The sequence below is a fragment of the Pseudoliparis swirei genome, chromosome 20, assembly GCF_029220125.1.
Source record: "Pseudoliparis swirei isolate HS2019 ecotype Mariana Trench chromosome 20, NWPU_hadal_v1, whole genome shotgun sequence".
NCBI lineage: Eukaryota > Metazoa > Chordata > Actinopteri > Perciformes > Liparidae > Pseudoliparis > Pseudoliparis swirei.
The window spans coordinates 19,306,741-19,327,711 of record NC_079407.1 but is presented as its reverse complement, the minus strand read 5'-3'; the positions used below and the strand labels follow the sequence as shown (position 1 = coordinate 19,327,711).

At 44.6% G+C, this 20,971-nt stretch overlaps 1 protein-coding gene across 1 annotated transcript; it reads left to right on the top strand.

The window, feature by feature from the left end:
- Positions 1 to 84: 84 nt before the first annotated feature.
- LOC130210577 (mediator of RNA polymerase II transcription subunit 13-like) lies at positions 85 to 20,013 on the top strand. The gene is made up of 30 exons (XM_056441005.1): positions 85 to 926; positions 1,706 to 1,940; positions 2,746 to 2,914; positions 6,175 to 6,320; positions 6,444 to 6,641; positions 6,961 to 7,155; positions 7,262 to 7,418; positions 7,517 to 7,624; positions 7,725 to 8,441; positions 8,552 to 8,768; positions 9,121 to 9,148; positions 9,256 to 9,377; positions 9,540 to 9,630; positions 9,713 to 9,909; positions 10,004 to 10,203; positions 10,843 to 11,723; positions 11,843 to 12,010; positions 12,100 to 12,323; positions 12,442 to 12,637; positions 12,747 to 13,125; positions 14,080 to 14,296; positions 15,656 to 15,847; positions 15,981 to 16,204; positions 16,320 to 16,462; positions 16,563 to 16,721; positions 17,443 to 17,625; positions 17,748 to 17,893; positions 18,462 to 18,626; positions 18,883 to 18,983; positions 19,066 to 20,013. The coding sequence occupies exons 1-30, from the start codon at positions 861 to 863 to the stop codon at positions 19,196 to 19,198; spliced, it is 6,357 nt and encodes a 2,118-aa protein (XP_056296980.1). The 5' UTR covers positions 85 to 860; the 3' UTR covers positions 19,199 to 20,013.
- The last annotated feature ends 958 nt before the right edge of the window (positions 20,014 to 20,971 follow it).

Genomic DNA, 20,971 nt, shown 5'->3' with positions numbered 1-20,971 from the left:
TACTTGAAGACGGATGACGCCCCCATTACCACAAATTGGCCAATAGGAGTTGAGAGGCAGAGTTGTCCTCCTGGCCGCCATTAAAGAATTCAATCCATGAACTGAAATAATGGAAATCTGCAGGACTCATGGATCAGGCAGAGAAAAGTAGCCGATGAGTAGTGTCGCTAATTAGGCATTGTATCTGTTTTAAGGGCAGTTTGACTATGACGGAGCACTGTGGTGGTTTTAGCGAAAAGGAGGGCGGTGTAGCTAATTGTTTTATTTAGCTAGCAAGCTAGCGCCGGAGCTCTGGTATGTTAGCTTTTGTGCTAGCAGGCTAGGAGAGATCAGGGGGAGGGGAGAGTTCCTCTGCTTTGAAATTGTTTCAGATCAGCTAGCTGGCATTAGCATTAGCACACCGGGGACTAACGCTTTCGGGGTGAAGTTTTTTTTTTTAAAGTTTCCGAGCTCTTGTGTTTATTGCGCATCTAACTTTTATGGTGTTTGATCCGACGTTAGTCCTGTCGGGCTGATGTTCACGTTGACTATTTGGTGTTGAGGCAACGTAGCTCGCAAGCTTGCAGCTAACCACATCAGACAATACGTCTCAAATAGGATTGATGAATCGAATAGCTCAACGCTCACAGTTGACGCTCTCTGGCTGTCTACCGGTAGCTTAGCACGAGTGGCGGCTAGCGCCAGGTAGAAGTTGTCCGGCTGACTAGCTGTAGCTCGCTTGGAGCTAGCAAGTTGGTCAGCGCTTTAACGGGGTAATTACGACAGAGCGGCGCTCCGCCGGAGACGTAACTACACCAGCTATTGCCCCCGACGGTGATTGAGACAATGGAGTTTAACGTGACGACTACGCAGTGAAAAGGATGAGTTCGTGCTTTGTACCGAACGGGGCCAGTTTGGAGGACTGCCACTCCAATCTCTTCTGCCTGGTAAGACACACACTGCTCTTTGCGCGAGCTAGCGTTAGCTGTGATACCGAGAGGCCAGAAAGCCATTTTGGCTAATCAGGCAACAAGCTTTGTAACGTCAGTTGCAGACTGGGGTGAAGGCATCGGGCCTCCAACTTGCAGATCGTGATCTAACTAACTTTCGGAATACAGAAAGCACATACTGCTAATTAACTATATTAAAGAAGTGCCCGTTACAATGGAATGGCGGTGTGTTTACACTGCGTTGGTTCGAGAAATACTCAACACGCATTCATGGTAGTAACGTGATGGTAACAGGTCAAGCCAACAGGCGAATAATAGAAACACTGTCAAAAACATTTTGTTCCTATAATTGAAGTGACACTGTAATAGTAAATGATACACAGTGTTAAAGTCAAATAGTTGCTTTTTTAAATCAGAAAAAATAATCTCTGTTTGGACAGTGGTGTGTTACTAGTAGTAATTAATAACTGCTGACTAAATTGCTACGTAACAGTTATGAGGTTTGAGGCATGATTGTGGTGTCACGTGTACAAAGTATTGAACAACTTCCCAAGATACCATTAAGTCTCAGTTTTTAGCTTTTTTTTCATTCATAGTGATTTTCTGTATGACAGCAGTCTACAGCTTCTCATTTAGTTTGTGTGTGTAGTAGAGGAAACACACTCACTCACACACTCACTATCTCACTGAGTTATGCAGTCGACAACAAATAATTGGCTTAATGCTGTGCAGCTCTGCTGTGTTCATTCTCACATTGTTTTTCTCTTTCTCTTTAGGCTGATTTGACTGGAATAAAATGGCGGCGGTTTGTGTGGCAAGGACCCACCTCTTCGCCAATCCTTTTCCCGGTGACCGAGGAGGACCCTATCTTGTGTAGCTTCAGCCGATGCCTGACAGCAGATGTGCTGAGTGTGTGGAGAAGACACCAAACCCCGGGTCGCAGAGAGCTCTGGCTTTTCTGGTGGGGGGATGACCCAAGTTTTGCAGAGCTAATCCATAATGAGCTCTCGAGTAAGTGCATGCAACATCTCCATGTTCATAAGATTTGGTTACACCAAAAATATTTTTCAGTTCCCTGTCTAAATGGCAACAATATTTGTACATCTACCCTAAATGATCTGCATATGGACATACAATCTAATAAGTTATCCCAGTGCTTTGTAATTGGGGCCTCAATGTTAAACCCAAAAATTCAAGTGGATAGTACTTGATGTTAACAGCTGCAGGCAAAATGTGTGTGTGGTAGCATAATAGCAAAATGATGTGCATCAGAGTCAGCTAATACAGTCTTGACTTTAGACGGGTTTAGTTCTAGCTTCATATTTGTGAAGCATTTCCCCTTTGGGTCTGCCACTGACCAGGTATTAAGGAGCTTCAAGTATAACTTGAAGATGGCACAGATTGGTCAGAGAGCAACAACACATATTATCTCTTGATAAAACATTGTTGAGCATAGTCGCATTAAAACAATTCCATGGGTAGGCTTCATCCGCGAAATAAATGTAAATCTTTTCTCAATAATTTTTCACTTTATATAAACAAAATGGTCACATGTTCTGTCTCATAAGCGTTAATGTTAACATGTTATTCCCATGTTAACATGAGATGAATGTTGAAATGAAATGTTTTTCAAATATTCAAGTTGGTCACTTAAGTTATTACTGTGGTCAGTTGTTTACAAATCAAACTATGTACTCCTATACAGCTCAGAATCCTTTAGCAGGCGACAAAAAGAGTTTACACACAAGACGGTGCTTCAGGAAAGAGAGAGGTCTGTTTGATAGTATCTGGTTTTAATGTATGTGCCTTGTTTCAGGTGAGGAGGATGGGGAGTGGGAGAGTGGCCTGTCCTACGAGTGTCGAACGCTCCTGTTCAAAGCCATCCACAACTTATTGGAGCGGTGTCTCATGAACCGCGGCTTTGTTCGCATCGGCAAGTGGTTTGTTAAGCCATACCAGAAGGAGGAGAAGACCATTAATAAAAGGTATGCTTCACTTCCTCACAGCCAACAACAATGTTATATAGCACACCATAAATTGCTGCCAAAACTCAACTAATTGTTAAGTTGTCAAGACAAGTTATCGCTGGGCTTCCTTCTTTTTGAATCCATGGTAATTACCCTACGTCTACCTATTATATTGGTATTCAAAATGATTAGGCCTTACTCCTGCTGTTTGTTGTGTTTTTTTTTTCTAGAACATAAATACTGTTCTCACTCACTGATGGACTTTCATCCTAACTGATTCTACTTTAGGCATTGTTAAATTGCTAAGAGTCTCAACATTTTCTGCAGATGTTTCACAACAAAATCCTTCCAGTAAAGCAACAGGAGATTAAGCAGTCTCTTTAGCCTGTTTTACTATAAACATGCTGCTAATATTATTTTTAAGGTATCCAAAAAGATAGAAAAACTATTCAGAAGTCAGAAAATATGTGCGCTGAAGTCGTGACAACACAGTTATTGCTATTAACAAAGCTGTGCACCGACATAGAGGTCAAGCTCACATGTATCTCACGGTAGTTTGTTTATCACACAAAAAAAAGATGTACAATTACTGAAGCCTGATGTGGCAGAAGAGCAAGGTGTACCTGCGCGTACAGCTGAACATGAGTCAGTTTTTGGTCTGGGAGCACTGGTAAGGAAGCTTTGCAGCATTACAGTTGTCTTTATAAAGATGGGGGTTAACTATCAAGCGTGACATAATTGTAGGAACGGTGTTTGAAGCATGCAGTATGTTATGCTTGTTTGAGACCGATGACGGAGTGTGTGTGTGTGTGTGTGTGTGTGTGTGTGTGTGTGTGTGTGTGTGTGTGTGTGTGTGTGTGTGTGTGTGTGTGTGTGTGTGTGTGTGTGTGTGTGTGTGTGTGTGTGTGTGTGTGTGTGTGAAGCCTCATTGGGCAGATGTCTTCATTGTTCTGGAAGTTGTGCTTCAAACTTGATGACAATTCCTGGCATCTGGCAGCCTCTATCTGTTAAAATTCCCATTGTTGTTCCAACTGGAAAGATGGTGCTTGCAACTGTTTCATTTGAACTGTGTTCTTATAAGTTGATGGTTGCTTAAGGGAAAGCAACATCATCTTTTTTTTATTTTATTTTATTGCTAGATCAAATACAAAAACGGCTTTCGTTCAGCAGTGTAACCATGACCTTAGACTGTTGACCGTGTATCTGCTGTTCTCGTAATTTGTGGTCAGTTGGAACTTGTGTTTATTAAGCATTTACAACAAGATTCATGTTGCCGGAAGTCCCCAGATTAATGCGATTTTCAGAAAAATGTTTAATCCAGGAGATCTTAATTTTATGTGATGGTTTATGACAGGACTGTTACGTTATAATTACAGCATCAATGCGACACATCTTCCACCTGGTTTCAAATCAAACAGAAGTCAACAAGCATGTTGCATTTTAGACTTGTCTCGGGTCATTGCAGAACACTTCCAGGGTTATGTTTAATGTACACACCTTCACTGCAAGGTAGAACTGGGCCGTGTTGTAGAAATACATGCTTAAGGTGAACCAACAGCAGCACTTGAATAAGCATTAGGGTTCTGCACAGCTGTATTTCCTTACCTCTTGTACACATGGGTGGTGGCATAGTGTTAGTGTTCCCTTGCTCTTCAATGAGGGGCCTGCTGTATCCTGGAGTTCCTTGACAAGCTCATTTGAGCCGGTACGTTTTGGCTCCGTGTGATCCCAGCTGACTTGTGTTTAATGTACAGCTCCTTTTGACTCGGTTTCCTTTGGCAGCTTTGTCGTCGAGAGCTTTAGTGGCTATACAAAAGAGTTGTTGATCTAGAACATGAGGCGACTTCTTGCTTGCTGGTGTTTTGCTTCTTTCTTTCTCCCCCTCTTTCTCCCTCCCTCTCTGTCTGTCTGTCTCTGTGCGTGTTGCAAGGCAGCAGCGCAGAACGGCGAACATAAAAGTTTGTCAGTCTCGCTGTCGCCTGCTCTCTCTGGCTGGTGAGCAGGGCAGTCTTTGGAAAATGCTGAGTGTGCACTGTGGTTTTACAGCAACCATGTCAACAAGTACTATTTTAGTGCTTTTAGCTGTCTGGCCCTCCAGAAGTAGTTAGAATATAAGTATGAATATTATTATAAAATGTCAGGACTATAAAGATTGTCCATGTTTATTTTTGACTCATTGCAAGAAGGTTACGACAAACTGTGTTGAATCAGGGTGAGTTGTGTGCAGCATCTGATTGGCGGTAGAAGCAGGCCCTCGATTTCTCCGCAAAAAATGATGATATGGCCAAATATGCAAGGAACTGTCAACTCTTTTCAGTCCCTGCTTCCGCCCCTTGTGTCATTCCTTCACAATGAGGGATTGAGACCTCAAGGGTTGTAACGATACACAGAAGTCCCGGTTCAGTTCATGTCCAGAGATAGGAGTCACTATTCGGTGCGAGTTTGATTGGAGATGCATGTTTATATATGATACAAGGATATGTTTATTTTTCGCTCATTTGGAATGGTCAGTAGTGCAAGTATCAAAGACGGACCAAATCCTCTTGTTCGAGACGGATCATAATTTTCCCATTTGAAACTTTATTCAACTAATGTTATTTTCATTCTAACAAAATAATTTAAACGCTTCTGTATTACACTAAACAAACCCTTTTCCCAAAGGGCAACAAGTAAAAGTAGGCTATAAACTATAATGCATCTACTGGTTTGAAAATACCAAAATAAGACTCATTTGGATGGAGTTTTTAATTTTTTTTCCACCACGGCAATATTTAAAAACCTTCAACGCGCTTAAACACGTATTACCCCAGAGATTGGCACATCTAGGGGATGCGGTCTAATTTGCGTTTGCAAGTTTCCAGTCATATACTCTACAACGGTAGAGCAACACCGACACATCATCCTTGTCTAATACACAACTCTATTTTCGGTGCTGCGACACCGTTTGACTTCTGAACATAGTGGGACCGACTCACGCGTCAATCTGCTTCTTGGGCTAACATAGGTTCCCGATGGTGCATGGCTCACGGTTTCCAGGCATGTAATGTGTGCAGCTCATGCACCAGACCGTGATGTCTGGACTATGACAGCATAATGTGAATACTCTAACTGTAGAGACCACTCTGATAACCGCAATAGCCTGCAGCGATCTGCTTGAGCTATTTGGTGCCAACTGCAAAGTAAAGTGTTTGTTTTTTAAAATAAATGATGTGGTTATGCTTTCAGACAAGTCTCTCTAAACATGAATTGTCTCTCTTTATCTTTGACTCACCCTGCAGCGAGCACCTGTCTTGTGCATTCACCTTCTTCGTACACGGGGACAGCAATGTGTGCACAAGTGTGGAGATCGCTCAACATCAGCCTCTTCAGCGACTGAACGAGGAAGATATCAGCCTCGCCCAGCAGAACTCCAGCCCCTTGCAAGGTAGGAACACACCAGCTGTGCACAATAAAAAATACAAAATGTTTATGTCTTTAACATTTTTTTTATATTTCCATTTGCTTTGTTAGTTACCCATTGTTATTGTGATTCCTCTCTGCACTCTAGTCATCCTGAGTCCGTACGGCTTGAATGGGAGCCTCACCGGTCAGACTTTTAAGATGTCAGACCACCCGACTCAGAAGCTCATAGAAGAGTGGAGGCAGTTCTACCCCATCAGTCCCAATCCCAAGCAGGTCCCAGAAGACAAAATGGAGGATCCGGACTGGGAGGATGACTCCATGGCAGCTGTGGAGGTCCTTGTCGGTAAGACATCATAATGCTGGACTCTATGTTGACGCTGTATTTTTCCGGGGTCTGACTGGTACAGACAGAGTGGCGAGTCGGAAAAGTTTTAAGAAACTGTCCTTATTTTTGTAATGTCATTGTCACATTATTTTGTAAACAATCAATACAATCACATAAAAACAGGTGGTTTGGAGTTTACCACACAGCTGCAACTGAGTCCAACAGGGAAGTCTCGGTATTACCTCCTCCAGTTATCTATGCCTGTTGGATTCTCCTGTTTGACCATTTCTGCATGTAGAAGTTTTTTAAATACGTAATTGTGTTTGTTTGGTTGCAGCCGGAGTACGGATGGTTTACCCTTCCTGTCTGGTACTTCTCCCCCTGTCGGACATCCCTGCTGTGGTCCCGCAGGGCTCAGTCAACACCTCAGGAAGCCTGTGTGGTGCTCCGCAGGGCCAGGCTTCTCACAGGGATCCTGCCATGTCCTCCGTCACTCTGACTCCTCCAACGTCACCAGAGGAGGCTCAGACTGGTAATACTTGAAGCTGCATATTGACCACAATAAAACCAACACATTTCTCATCCTTTTATTTCCGAGAGATTCTGTATACTGATTGTTCTTTATGCTTCCCGCATAGATTATCAGCCTTCACAGAGGTGGCTCAAGTTGTCTTCTGCATCGGATGGCAACAGCTCTAACAACACTCTTCATGGGGGTAAAATCCCTCGCAGGCTGGCCAGCCAGATGGTTGAGTCTGTGTGGCAGGAGTATAACATTAACCGTACAGGCAACAAGTATGTTTAGTGACATCTCCCCCTCTAAATGACCAACGCCAGTCAAATTAGTCCCTCCATGATAACTGATTATTTTTTAATCTGCCCTTTTTTAATAGGAGGAAGTTTACTACCTTGACCAATGGGACCAGTGAGGAGGAGTCGGACAGCACTGGAATTTGGGATTTTGTAGAGTGTACCCACAGGCCACATTGCAACTGCTTACGGTATGTGACTAGATGCACTGTATATTTAAAAAAAATATTTTTTAAAGATTACAATTGAAAGAAAAAAATCTTGAAAGCCGTATTTGTTCTTTTCACACAGACATAAGAATCAGAAACAGCGGTCCAGCAGCACCTCAGGACACCCGCCTTCATCAGGCCAGCCTGCCCAGCTGGCCCTGAAACACAAGCTGGGCGAGAAGCTTGAAAAGGGGGACAAGCAGCAGAAGAGGCCGCAGATGCCTTTTCACCACCGCAATTATGTGAGCGAGGAGCAGTCTATGGAGCCACAGACCCAGAGGCTTTGTTTACGATCACAGGAGGAGGGCTCATATCCCAGCCTGCACCACGTGGACACGGTTCCCTCCAAAGCCCCTACGCTGCACACGCACGGCCCCCCTGCAGACCTCGTCGGTTCGCCGCCTCCCCCTCCACTCAGCCCGCATCCCTGCGATCACGTAGAAGGTGACATGACTCCAAGTGAGATGAAGAACTCATCAACGCCCATTCACCAACAGTTCTACCCGCCTTCAGTGGAGCCCTGTCTGCTGCCACAGAAGGGAACATCTGAGGAACCTCAGCTGGAGAACATGCCTATGCCTCTGCCCTTCCCCCCAGCCTACAGTGAAACCTTAGAACCCACCGTCTTTGTGGGTTCCGCCATCAACCCCAATGAAGATTGCACCCACAACCCTTGGAAGTATTTCAACCTGCCCAGGAAGAAGGCCTCCAACTTCCTGACTCCCCAGCTACCTGTGGATAAAATACGAGATGATTCAGGGAGAAGTGCAGGAACAGAAAGCGTCGTCTCTGTCACTGAGTAAGTGTTACATTTCTTGTCCTCGGCTGCATTAAAACAAATGTAGTTGTTGGTTGAAACCAAATACCCGTGTCTGCCTGAGCATCTCTGCACAATTTCTTTCTCCTCAGGTTGATGTCGGGCTCCACGCAGACCCTAAAGGTGTCCCAGGAGCTGATCGAGACCTACGCCCAGCGAAGAAACAGCCATCTTGCCTCAGCCACAGGAGACAGAGAATACAGTGATGAGCCAGACCCTTATGCCTTTGAAGAGGGAGACGAGGAGTTCAGCGTCAAGGACAAAAAGGACAAGCCTGGAGCTGAGCGAGAGGGCAACAAGAAACACATGGTGGGTTTCTCACTAGGGTTGACATATCAGATTGAAGTCCTAGTATGGCCCACATTCTTAAATCAGCTCCTATCTTCTAGTAAAGTACCGACTGGAACCTGAGATGTTCAGCATCTGTGCTTGTTTGAAAAAGTTTCTTGAACCACAATTTTTGCATTGACCAAAATATGTTTTCCTAAAAAATGGTCAGGTACCAAAAGTCGGCACCAAATATCTTTCACATTCTGCTCTTGTTTACTACTCCTGCGTCAGAAATGTATTGAAGTCATAGTGTGGCCAGTTTCAGACTGTTTGTTCAGTTCTTTTACCACAATAATAATTGTGGCTGTCTTCTTTTTTTTTTTTTATGCAGGTGGATGAAGATACTGCAACAGCAGATGGTGAGAGCGCCTTCCCTTTGTTCGTGTGGCCCAGAGCTTTGACATTTAATTATATTTAATGTTTGCAGTTTGGTGTCTTATTCAAGGTCGATTGTTTTGCATTGCAGATGGTCAGGGCCAACCGGGCAGTAAACCTTCCGCCTCCACCAGCCTCATCCACGAGAACGACTTGGCTGTGTCCTACAGTGACCTGGATAAAATCTTCAATTCGGATGAAGATGAGCTAGCGGTAAGAGCATCTGTATGGCTAACTATTATTTGAAGAGTAAGATGTACAACTTTCAACAATGTTCTGAAATACTTGAGACCTGCTGATGATGGAGGCCTGTAAACCCTGTTGAAACATTAATATGGAAGATTTATTCAGTTTGTGTGTTTGCTGTCTGCACAGCCTGGATCCAAAAGAGCTGGTGTTGGAACAGAGGACAAGTTTGGCTGTAAAGACAATAAAGCAGCCTCGACGGACCCCCTGTCTTGCATAAGTAAGGGCACCGGACATCATATCGCTGCTCTTTGGAGCCATTTATCATGTGTTTTAAGAGTCATAATGTCTTAAATCTCTAGGCTCGGCCGACCTGCAACAGATGTTTCCCACCCCGCCCTCCCTGGAGCAACAGGGTTATTCTCCCATGAACTCCGGGAGTAAAGATAGTCTGGAAACGGGGACGGGCCTCACCCTTCTGGATGGCAGCCAGTTTAACAACCACTTCAAGATGGAGGTGGAGGAGGGATTCTGTAGCCCGAGGCCATCCGAAATAAAGGTATGATATGTCTCACACTTGCAAGTGTAAAATGTTGCTACATCAGTGTACTTCACCATTTAAACCTTCTTTTTCTTTTCTCTTTTACTTTTAGGACTTCTCCTTTGTATACAAGCCAGAGACGTGTCAGTTGTTAATCGGCTGTTCCATGTACGCACCCCTGAAGATGCTACCCAGCCAGTGTCTGTTGCCTGTCAAACTGCCAGAAGACTGTGTGTACACGCCCAGCTGGACCCTGGGCAAAATGGAACTAATACCCTCAGTGACGAACGTCAATCTCCTCACCAAAGACAGGTTAGTACATTTAGCATTAACAGTGGCGAAGGAGACTATTTGGGGATGAGTCTGTGTTTGGCACCTTTTTAATAGATGCAGTCTCTTATGCAACATATCACTTACTGTAAGCTTAGAACATCCTATAATGGAATAGAGATTCAAATGTATTAACGTGGCATTCAGCTTATGGTGCTACTGGCAGCTACAGCCATACATTAAATCATGTATTATAACTGGTTTTGAGTTGGCAGAAAGACATGGAAAATTACAGTTTCTGTTCTGTCATAAGTATTTCTTATTATGTAATATTAACCAAAAAAATGGCTTATTCTGAAATGGGGATTTGAGTTGAGATATTTTTCCAAATTAAATCATTTTGGAGGAATAAACTTTTAAAGTATGTTAGTGGTGGAAATGGTTGAGATGTTTAATATAAATGATAAAATATTGTAATGACTTGATTTTGCTCACTTATTGTAGAGTTATAGTGACTGAAAGTTGCGTCAACAGCCCATTACATGTAATACTTAATATTGACAAATATCTTCAAAGGCAAAAAATCTATTCTGGAAATAGCATTTGTTTTTTTCCCATAGAAAATCAGTTTGAACCACATTACGAAACACATTGTAATCCCCGTTTCTCTCTCTGCATCAGTAACGTCCCCAGTGTGGAGCCGGACTACAGCCAGACCTACACCCCTCAGACCCACACACCCTTCATGTCCACCAGTGCCCCTCCAAGCAACAGCGGCACAGGCATCCTGCCCTCCCCGGCCACGCCACGGTTCTCTGTGCCCACGCCACGCACTCCACGGACTCCCCGCGGCCCGTCAAGTGTCCAGGGTTCACTCAAGTATGACAACTCTGACCTTTACTCCCCTGCCTCCACTGCCTCCACCTGCCGACCTCTCAGCTCCGTTGAGCCGGCCACAGTACCTTCTATCCCCGAGGCTCACAGTCTCTACGTCACCCTTATTCTCTCCGAGTCCGTGATGAACCTCTTCAAGGACTGCAACTTTGACAGTTGCTGCGTCTGCGTCTGCAACATGAACATCAGAGGAGCAGATGTAGGCGTGTACCTCAAGGACAACGGCGAGGCTCAGTATCCCTGCACTTGTGGCTTCAGCGCAGTCGCCAATCGACGTTTTGGCCAATCGGCCGGGCTGTTTCTGGAGGACGAGCTGGACGTTGTGGTGCGAGGCTCAGACGCTAGTCGGGACACGGAGCGGTGTTTCGAAGAGCTGCGATCTTCCGCAATGCACAAGCCTGGCAGCCTGATGGAGAAACCCCCGGATGAGCTAATTCTGCTGCTGCAGGACCAGTGCACCAACCCGTTTGCTCCAATGGCCGGCGTGGAGTACCCTAAGCAAGGCTCGGTCCCCAGCTCCTTTCTGAGGGTGGAAGAGAGAGACTGTTATAATGACTGCTACATGGCCCTGGAGCACGGCAGGCAATTCATGGACAATATGTCAGGAGGCAAAGTAGATGAAACGCTAGTGAAAAGCACCTGTCTTCATCAGTGGCCAAAATGCAAATGTATGTATTTTTCCATCCCCATTTCTTTGTACTAGACGCTTGTATTCTGCTTTCTTGTCCATTACTAACCTCGAACTTGTTAAGTTAAGACATTTTTATCCTTGTTTCCTTCTTTGTAGCGGCAGACATGAACAAGCTATTCTCTCAGGACGTCCTGCGGGTGTTGTTGTCCCTCCAGCCTGTGCTGCAGGACACCATTCAGAAGAAAAGGAGTGTGCGCTCTTGGGGCGTTCAGGGGCCGCTCACTTGGCAACAGTTCCACAAGATGGCTGGGAGGGGATCATATGGTACGTGCTACCAAATCGGTTTTATCTCGAACAAAGTTGGAGATCTATTTTGGATTTAAGTGATTATTGATTTTTTTTTTCCACTACAGGTACAGACGAGTCACCTGAGCCTCTTCCCATCCCCACTTTTTTGGTCGGTTATGAGTATGATTTTGTGGTGCTGTCTCCTTTTGGGTTGCCCTATTGGGAGAAACTCCTTCTGGATCCTTTTGGTTCCCAGAGAGATGTCGGATATGTTGTCATCTGCCCAGAAAATGAAGCTCTGCTCCGCGGAGCGAAGTCATTCTTCAAAGATCTCAGTGCTATGTATGAGGTATGCACCTGGCAGGAAAGAAATCATCTTGTTCTGACATGCCCACAAAAACAGTTCATGCGCTCATGAAGTGATTCACAGTGCTTAATTTTCGCATTATCTCCCCCTTTGTACTCAGGCATGCCAGCTTGGGCAACACAGGCCCATCTGCAAGAGTCACCCAGAGGGCGTATTCAAGGTCGGCACCACAGAAGGCAGGAGCATGACAGAGCAGCCCCTTAGTGACTGGTTCCTTAAGATGGCTGCCAGAGATGGAAACAATGAAGCCTTTAATAAGCTCAAACTCTTTGCTCAAGTGTGCCGCTATGATCTAGGTAACACCTCGACTCATAAATCTTACCATCCCAATTTTGAAAAGAAAGGTCACATACTTTGTAGAAACGATAACTGATCATTTTCTTTTCCCCTTGTCACTTGTGTCAGCGCCGTACCTGTCGGAACAGTCTCTGGACAGCTCCCTATTGTCCCAGCGCAGCCCCGTCGTGGCCTCTTCCTCCAACCAGACCTCCAGCTCTTCCAGCACCGCCTCAGGACCCCAGAGCACCAACACTACCAGCTCCAGCACCAGCTCTGCCCAGCCTGCCCAGATGAACAGCACCCCTCCCTCCTCCACCTCAGGCTCCCAGACAGTCGGGGGAATGGCTTCAGCCAAGCCGAGCTCTTACTCGCCGTTTGGGATAGCAGGCGTGCAGGGCAGCACCTCTCAGAATGGACCCCAGTCAAACCCACAGGGTGCCGGGGGGCTGGCAGAAAATGGACCCTCTGCCAACCAGCCTCAAGTGCCCACTGAGGCGCCAGAGAGGTAGGTTACCACGATGAGTCCGTGAATCATCCAGATGGAGAGATTACTGATGGTTTTTACCACTACTCTGTCATTTTTAGTTGTCAATACTAGTTCTGACAAAGCCCTTACTCCCTACACTATGAGAAAAACCTAAATCATTAAATTAACACTCGTTCTGTTCGTTTAGTCAAAATACTTTCCCAGTTTGTATTGTTTTAAGCCGTGATAGTCCCTGTCGTCTACAGCTGTTTGACAGAGAGAAACGCATGAATGTCATCCGGTGTCACGTGTGTAAATACAGGACATTGCTTATCGCAGCCAATCGTTACGGTCAGCGTCAGTCGAGTTGAGTTGCGGAGGCGCTGTTGGACAGCGAATGGATTGAAAAGATGCAGATGATAACTTTTTCAGAACTATGAAAAGTGTTCAACTTATTGATTCATGACTCTCTAGAATTCTGGCTCACCCCCAGTTGTTTACATATATCATGGTGTCCTTTAAAAAATATATTATTAACGGTTTATCTTTTATATATTATTCTAAACTTTATTCTGTTTTAACAAAGTTTGTTGGCTTGTTTTTAGTGTTTTTGTTCGGTCATTTTCCAAAATGACTTTCCAATTAAAACTGCTCCAATATTTCTGAGATAAGAACGCCTCCCTTGATCTGTTGAACTCCTTTAGTTCTGCTTTATGTACGGTACTTATGGACTGAATACTACATCCTGTTAGGGAATTCTGCTCAGTATGTTCAATTATGTAATCACGACAATCAATCATAAGTGACATTGAAAGACAAATGTTACATTTAATCTCGTCACTTTTTAATGTAGGTCTTTTGACATGCAAAGAATCTACTTCATAACATTGTTGCACACACACACACGCCACTCTTTTTCGGTTTGCCATTTTGTTGAGAAGATATTTCTCGTGGTTGCTACCGATGTCTAAATCGTTGCGACTTCACCAACAGCACAATGGAGAGGGACAAAGTGGGCAAGCCAACAGACGGAGAATCCCACGCCGTGTCTTACCCGCCTGCCATCGTGGTGTACATCGTCGACCCCTTCAGCTACGAAGACGCCGACAGAGAGGTCCACTCCAGCGCCTACACGCTGGGCCTACTGCGCTGCTACATGGAGATGCTCCAGTTCCTGCCACCTCGCATCAGAAACGCTGTCTCCGTACAGGTACCAGCCAACATTACAGTCTCATGGGGGGGGGGGTCATAGATTCCCATAGATCACACAGTTTGACTCTCACAGGAATCTGCTGATGAGCTGTGGTTGAGGGCATTCGTAGTTCAAACTAATTTGCTCCCTTTAGTCACAATAGAGTCAGTTACCATCAGACTCAAAGGGAGCTGAGAAGGCGTAGGGGACAATACTTGAGGTGGTAACTGCAACACCTGTGATGGCGTGAGACCAGATTGCATCAAAATGCCATTTTGAAACACTAGAGGTGTGAATGTGCTGATAGTTTAAGCAGTATGCTTTAGTACAGCAAGAGTAGAATAGAGCTGGTTTTAATAACCTTCTACTTATGTCCCCATATATAGAATTTTTTCACAGAGGCCAACTTTTTTGTGTGTCTTTTTTGGGGCAGGGGGTTGGGGCTCTTTAGCTCAACAGTATACGCTACATAAAAGTGGTCTACATGATCTGAAGATGAGCTCAGCATTATGTCGCGTTGTTCTTTACGTGATTCAAAATTGAAAAATAATTAAGTGAAGTGTATAAAGGCTCAACATAGTCTATAAATTGTTGCAGCATTTTTGGGGTCAATACCGTTTGTCACACAGATTTGGTGCAAAGTTCAACCAATCATGGGGAAAGTGTTCAAATATAACACAGCCTAAAGGTTTAGATTTATTTCACCAAAGAAGATGCATACAATTCTTCGAATAATACCCATTAATAACAGCATTACTGTCTGAGTCTTCGATTTTAAGCAATGCTCCAGTGCAAACAGTACCTGAAAGATGCTCTACTTATTCGGTACCCCCTTTGCTTTTTCACTACTTGTGAATAAGCCAGTATACAGTTTGAGATTCACAATGCAGTGGTACGTGGGCTGTGCTGCTGTTAGTTACGCCTCAATTAATTCATTAATAAAAAAATGTAACTGCTCAATTGAAGCTGAATACTGTTGGTGAACCCAGGCCAACACGTTACAATCTTTAAGATAAAATGATGTTTGCCAAACATTAAATTGCCTTTTTAGCATTTTATTTATTTGGTTTAATCGATGACCTTTTCTGCCCAGGCCAGCTCGTCACTTTTCCAAAAATATTTCGAATATATCGTTATGTATATCCCAAATATACCCAGAATGGTACATGAAGCTTTCCAAAAGCCTTTCTAAAACACTATTATTGAAACTTTAAAAGTTAGCAAAGCGCTACAGTGATGTTTACATACAGAATGACACGTGAAGAAGCTGGCTCAAAATGGTACATATTCAAAAGTGAGTTGCCCTAAAACGGGTACGGACCACATGTGTTTCCACAACCGTGTTTAAAGTGCCACTGTTATCGTTTGTCTCGTCAGATTATCCCCTGCCAGTATCTGCTGCAGCCAGTGCACAACGGGGAGCGCCATCTCTACGGCCAGCACCTCAAGTCGCTGGCCTTCTCCGTGTTCACTCAGTGTCGCCGGCCTCTGCCCAACTCCACCAACTTCAAGGCGCTGACAGGTTTTGGTCCCGGTCTTGCCATCGACATGGCACTCAGGAACCCAGAGGTAACTGGCACTCGCATCTGCAACTGGTGTGGCTTCTGGTGGAGAAAGTCAGCCAGAACGGAGTCTGGCATTGCGACATGGTGTCCTCTGTTGTTCCCCCTTTTTTAAACTAACACGTTTTCCTTCTGCGCAGAGACCCGAGTGTCTGCGTCTGTACACGCCGCCTTTCATTTTGGCTCCTGTGAAAGACAAGCAGACTGAGCTAGGGGAGACGTTCGGCGAGGCCTCCCAGAAGTACAACATCCTGTTTGTCGGCTACTGTCTGTCCCATGACCAGCGCTGGTTGCTGGCCTCCTGCACTGACCAACATGGGGAACTGCTGGAAACCTGCATTATTAGTATTGATATACCCAACAGGTATGTGCCCTAATGAACAGAAGAGAAAACATGCATCAGTCCCAAAGTGTATTGCTAGTTTTAGTTATCGATTAGATTATGTATGTGTCGAGTAAATATGTGGTGTCTGATACAGGGCCCGCAGGAAAAAGGGCTCAGCCAGGCGAGTGGGTTTGCAGAAGCTGTGGGAGTGGTGCCTTGGCCTGGTACAGGTGACATCGCTGCCATGGCGGGTGGTCATTGGCCGGCTCGGTAGAATGGGCCACGGCGAGTTGAGAGGTATACACACAACGGCAGTGTTTTGTAGAGCATGTCGGGTTTTTTTTTTTTTACATGCATGTATACAAACTAATGAGCTCCTCTCTCGTCTCTGTTCCAGACTGGAGTATTCTGCTGAGCAGAAGGAACTTGCAGTCTCTCAGTAAGCGTCTGAAGGAGACGTGTCGGTTGTGTGGCATCTCCGCCGCTGACACTCCCAGCATCCTTAGCGCCTGTCTGGTTGCCATGGAGCCCCAGGGTTCCTTTGTCATCATGCCAGGTAAAAGAAAACGGTAACACGTTTATTGAGACTTTGTAACGGAGAGCCTAGTCGAGTCCGTTTGTTCTCATTTCCCGATGTTGTGCCTCCGCGATCCCGGAGGTCTTTGTCCTGCCCGTGGGAGATGAGAGGAGTCGAGGCAACAGGCATTTACAAATGAGACGTCCTCGCCACAGAGCCATTGTACAATCGACGTCAATTAAATGTGTCACAGCTGCTTTAGCTATCCATTGTTTAGTTATAACTATTTTAGGATATGTCAGAGCTGTGTTCATAACAACGAATATGTTTGCCTCTCATGCAATGTTGCATAATTTGACAAGAATGAACGGATGTCATGTATTTATTTTATTTTTTTAACACACAGACATGACTTTAAAAATATATATTATTATCAAAGGCTCCATATATTTCATTGTGGCAGAAGTTTGATGGCACAAGCGATGAAAACAAAAGGGCCGGTTACATTCGTGGAGTTCAGCCGTGGTTTGAGATCATCGCGGCTGCGTGCCGCGCCTCTTTACGTGTGCCAAAAAACACTTCCGCAAAGGTAACGCTGGTGTTTCCTCCTCCTCCTCGCTCCTCCAGATGCGTTCCTTTAACGTGGTGCGCTGAGATCGATTTCCGGGTCACAACTAGGAGGAGAGAGGAGTTGAGGTGGCACCAAATGAGAGACCCGCTGTCCGTCCAAATCTGACGATCCGTCTTTTTGTCTCTGCAGATTCGGTCTCGACGGGTTCGGTGTTCGGTCGCAGCACCACCCTCAACATGCAGACGTCGCAGCTGAGCACTCCTCAGGACACATCCTGCACACACATTCTGGTGTTCCCCACTTCAGCCATGGTGCAGGTTAACACCAACACTTCAGAGCCCATAGACATCAACTTCAATCCTATAAATCCAGGTATGATCTGCAGCGAACCGGTCAGAGAAAGGCATCACTTTAATGTCTGCTCGCTCATCGTCATCATAGATGTCTCATCCTCCACATACAAACCCCTGAGCTGCGTGTCTGTTGTTCTGCAGATGGATCGGATGGAATGGGCATCTTTGACCTGTTTGACAACGACATGGTGGATCCAGACCTCATCAACATCTTGCCCAACTCCCCCACAACCTCGCCTGTCCACTCGCCTGGCTCCCACTTCCACCAGGGAGGGGATGGAGGCAAGGTCAGTCGCCTTGTTATACCTCTGGAACAAAAGACGATATTAAATGTCTATTGCAGATCATAAGGTTGCTATGATGAGGACCCGAGAGACGGTTCCAGGGTTTAAACGGTTGACCCTGAAGCAGTTGTTTTAGTATTTTTTTATTTTTACACTCGCTTTAGTAATGGAGTATTATTTACAATTTGGTCTCAATGTCCTGTTGTCTTTTATTCCGCTCATCAACTGAGAGAAAGAAACTTCCAAGTTGTGATGTGACCCAGGAAGCTCTGGGGGAGCAGAATGTAACGCAATGAAATGACATTCTGCTTCTAGATGAAGTTTGAAACGAGTCATTGGAAATTACTTATTACAAACAATGAGGTAACGGCACAATTATTACTATATTTGCCCTGAGCAGACTTTATAATGACCTCACTAACTCACAGTTTCAGGAATTGGTTGCATAATTCCACCCGGTCCCTTCCGACGTGGTGCCATAAACGGATAGCATAAGATAACCCTGGTCACAAGGAAAAGACCATTTATGTTCATGGTGTAGTTCATTAATTTGATCCATGTTGTCTTCCAGGGACAGGGTGCCGATCGTATGGAGTCCCATGAGGAGGCTCTGAACATCCTGCAGCAGCCGATGGCTCTGGGCTACTTTGTCTCGACAGCCAAGGCTGGACCACTACCTGACTGGTTCTGGTCCGCCTGTCCTCAAGCCCAGAACCAGTGCCCACTCTTCCTCAAGGTACATCAGCACTAGAAACATTTGATTCAGTCACATTCATGGAGGGCTACAACTAATGCTTATTTTTATTATCATAGATTCATAAATGTTTCACAAGCATGAACCAGATAATTGCTTTTTTTGTTTCTTGACAAGTGACTATTAAATGCTTTATTACATCATTAAATGACTGTTTATCTCAAGTCAGTGTCTCTGAAAAGCACCAATGAATCTAGAGACGTAGATTTCATTTGGATCTTGATCTTTCTTCCCCCAGGCCTCTCTGCACCTGCATGTGTCTTCTGTCCAATCAGATGAGCTCCTGCACAGTAAACACTCCCACCCCCTGGACTCCAATCACACCTCCGATGTGCTCAGGTAAGACGTCCGTTTCCTCTGAGGTATGTTTAAAAAGAGAAGATCGACATGTATGATCTACATCGCCGTTTCTGTGTTCTAGATTTGTTCTCGAGCAATACAACGCCCTCTCCTGGCTGACGTGCGACCCTGCGACCCAGGACCGACGCTCCTGTCTGCCCGTTCACTTTGTGGTGCTCACCCAGATGTACAACTTCATCAAGAACATGCTCTGAACTCTAACGGGATCAAACTGCTGAGATGTGATTGGATGGCTCGCTCAGTCGAATCTTGGATTACCTGCTATGAAGGATCCCCGATTCCATCAGGGCGAATGTGGAGGGATCATGAAAGTGCTTCTTCATCCACATCCTCCTCCCCCGGTGTGTCTCACACAACACCGACGGACTGACTGCAAAGTCGCCAATCAATCTATCAATCAGATGCCAAGAATCCATTTTAGCATTTTGGAAGATCACGGGACATTTCATAAAAGGAGAATAAATTGTCTTTTTATTGACTGTAGATTGCAATCTATGAAATTTTATCTTAATGAAATGCCTGCATATATTATTTATTGTAAGTTTTTAAATGTGGAATTTTTAATGCTTAATATCTTTTATATATTACAAATCCTAGAGGTTGTGTACATCTCACTGTAAAGGAATTGGTTTAAAAAGTGTAATTGTCTCAATTACATCATGGAAAAACCTGTTCAGGTGAATTTGCTGTAGATTGCTTTTAGAATATTATTTTTTCAAAGGGTACAGACCTTTTTATTGCCATGCTGTAAAAATGAAGAAAAAGCTGGCCTGGGCATTTGTGTCCCACCCAATGAGTGGATGAGACTTACCTCTCTCTCTGCTTTGGCTCCAGAGTCTCTCGCACAGTAACTCAATGAGCTCTGAAGAGGAATTAAAAGGTACATTGTCAGATTATATATTTTATATAACAGATTTAGGTAATTGTGTGTGTATATGTGTACATATCATTGTGTGCCGCTACTGATGGTGCAGCTTCTGTTTTAGGAATAAAGTGCGTCTACATTATGCTCTTTGTTCTTGTTGATTTTGTTTTTGACACGTTTGAACAACTTTGGGTGTATAAATATTAATCGCCCAAAAAGAATACTCCCAAATATTTATTTTGAACATCAATCATTCAAGTGCTCCCCCAGATGTAAACTGAATACAATGAGTATATAAATCTAAATGTATTTATTTTAACTGGTGAAAAAGCAGATAGTCGGTCATAAAACAGTCTGAAGTTCATTGAGGACCATCCATCCATTCAGATGCGTGATAGTTTATTTGAAGGATGAATGTTCATCTCAATCACACGTTACAACTCTGCTTTCTCCCCGGAGTCCTTTTGACTTCACGTCTCATGGGGTCATCGGACCCTATGAGACGGCATAGATCCTATCTGCCTGATGGATCATCGAGGTCTGGGTCGTGGAATTCCTGCTCCTGACTACGCCACTGTCCTGTTGAGACTCCGCCCACTCCTCCTCCCCACCGCCATCTGCCTGATGGATCGTGGAGGTCTCCATCGTGGAATATGTCTACTATGAACTATTCATACACTCTGTCATATTCATTGAATGTATTTTAACTCTAAATCTGTCCTTCTGTACACATTACATCTATTGCATCTGTCCATCCTGGAGAGGGATCCTCCTCTGTTGCTCTCCTGAAGGTTTCTTCCCTTTTCCCCCCCTGAAGGGTTATTTGGGAGTTTTTCCTGGTCCGATGTGAGGTTTTGGGGCAGGGATGTCTATGTGTACAGATTGTAAAGCACTCCGAGACAAATTTGTAATTTGTGAAATTGGGCTATACAAATAAACTGAATTGAATTGAATTGAAAACATACATAAATACCATGGTTTTTTTGTTTTCAAATTTGCAATGTTTCATCATTTTCTGAATGGATTATATTCTCAAAACATTGCTTTGTGGTTTATGTAAATGAGTCTCTGTGCCTGACGGAGGAACTGGCTCTACGGCGCT

Coding starts and splice junctions, on each gene's coding strand:
- LOC130210577 (XM_056441005.1), top strand. CDS start 861: ATGAGTTCGTGCTTTGTACCGAACGGGGCCAGTTTGGAGGACTGCCAC. Junction 9,149..9,255: donor AGATACTGCAACAGCAGATG/GTGAGAGCGCCT, acceptor TTTGCATTGCAG/ATGGTCAGGGCCAACCGGGC. Junction 18,984..19,065: donor CACACCTCCGATGTGCTCAG/GTAAGACGTCCG, acceptor TCTGTGTTCTAG/ATTTGTTCTCGAGCAATACA.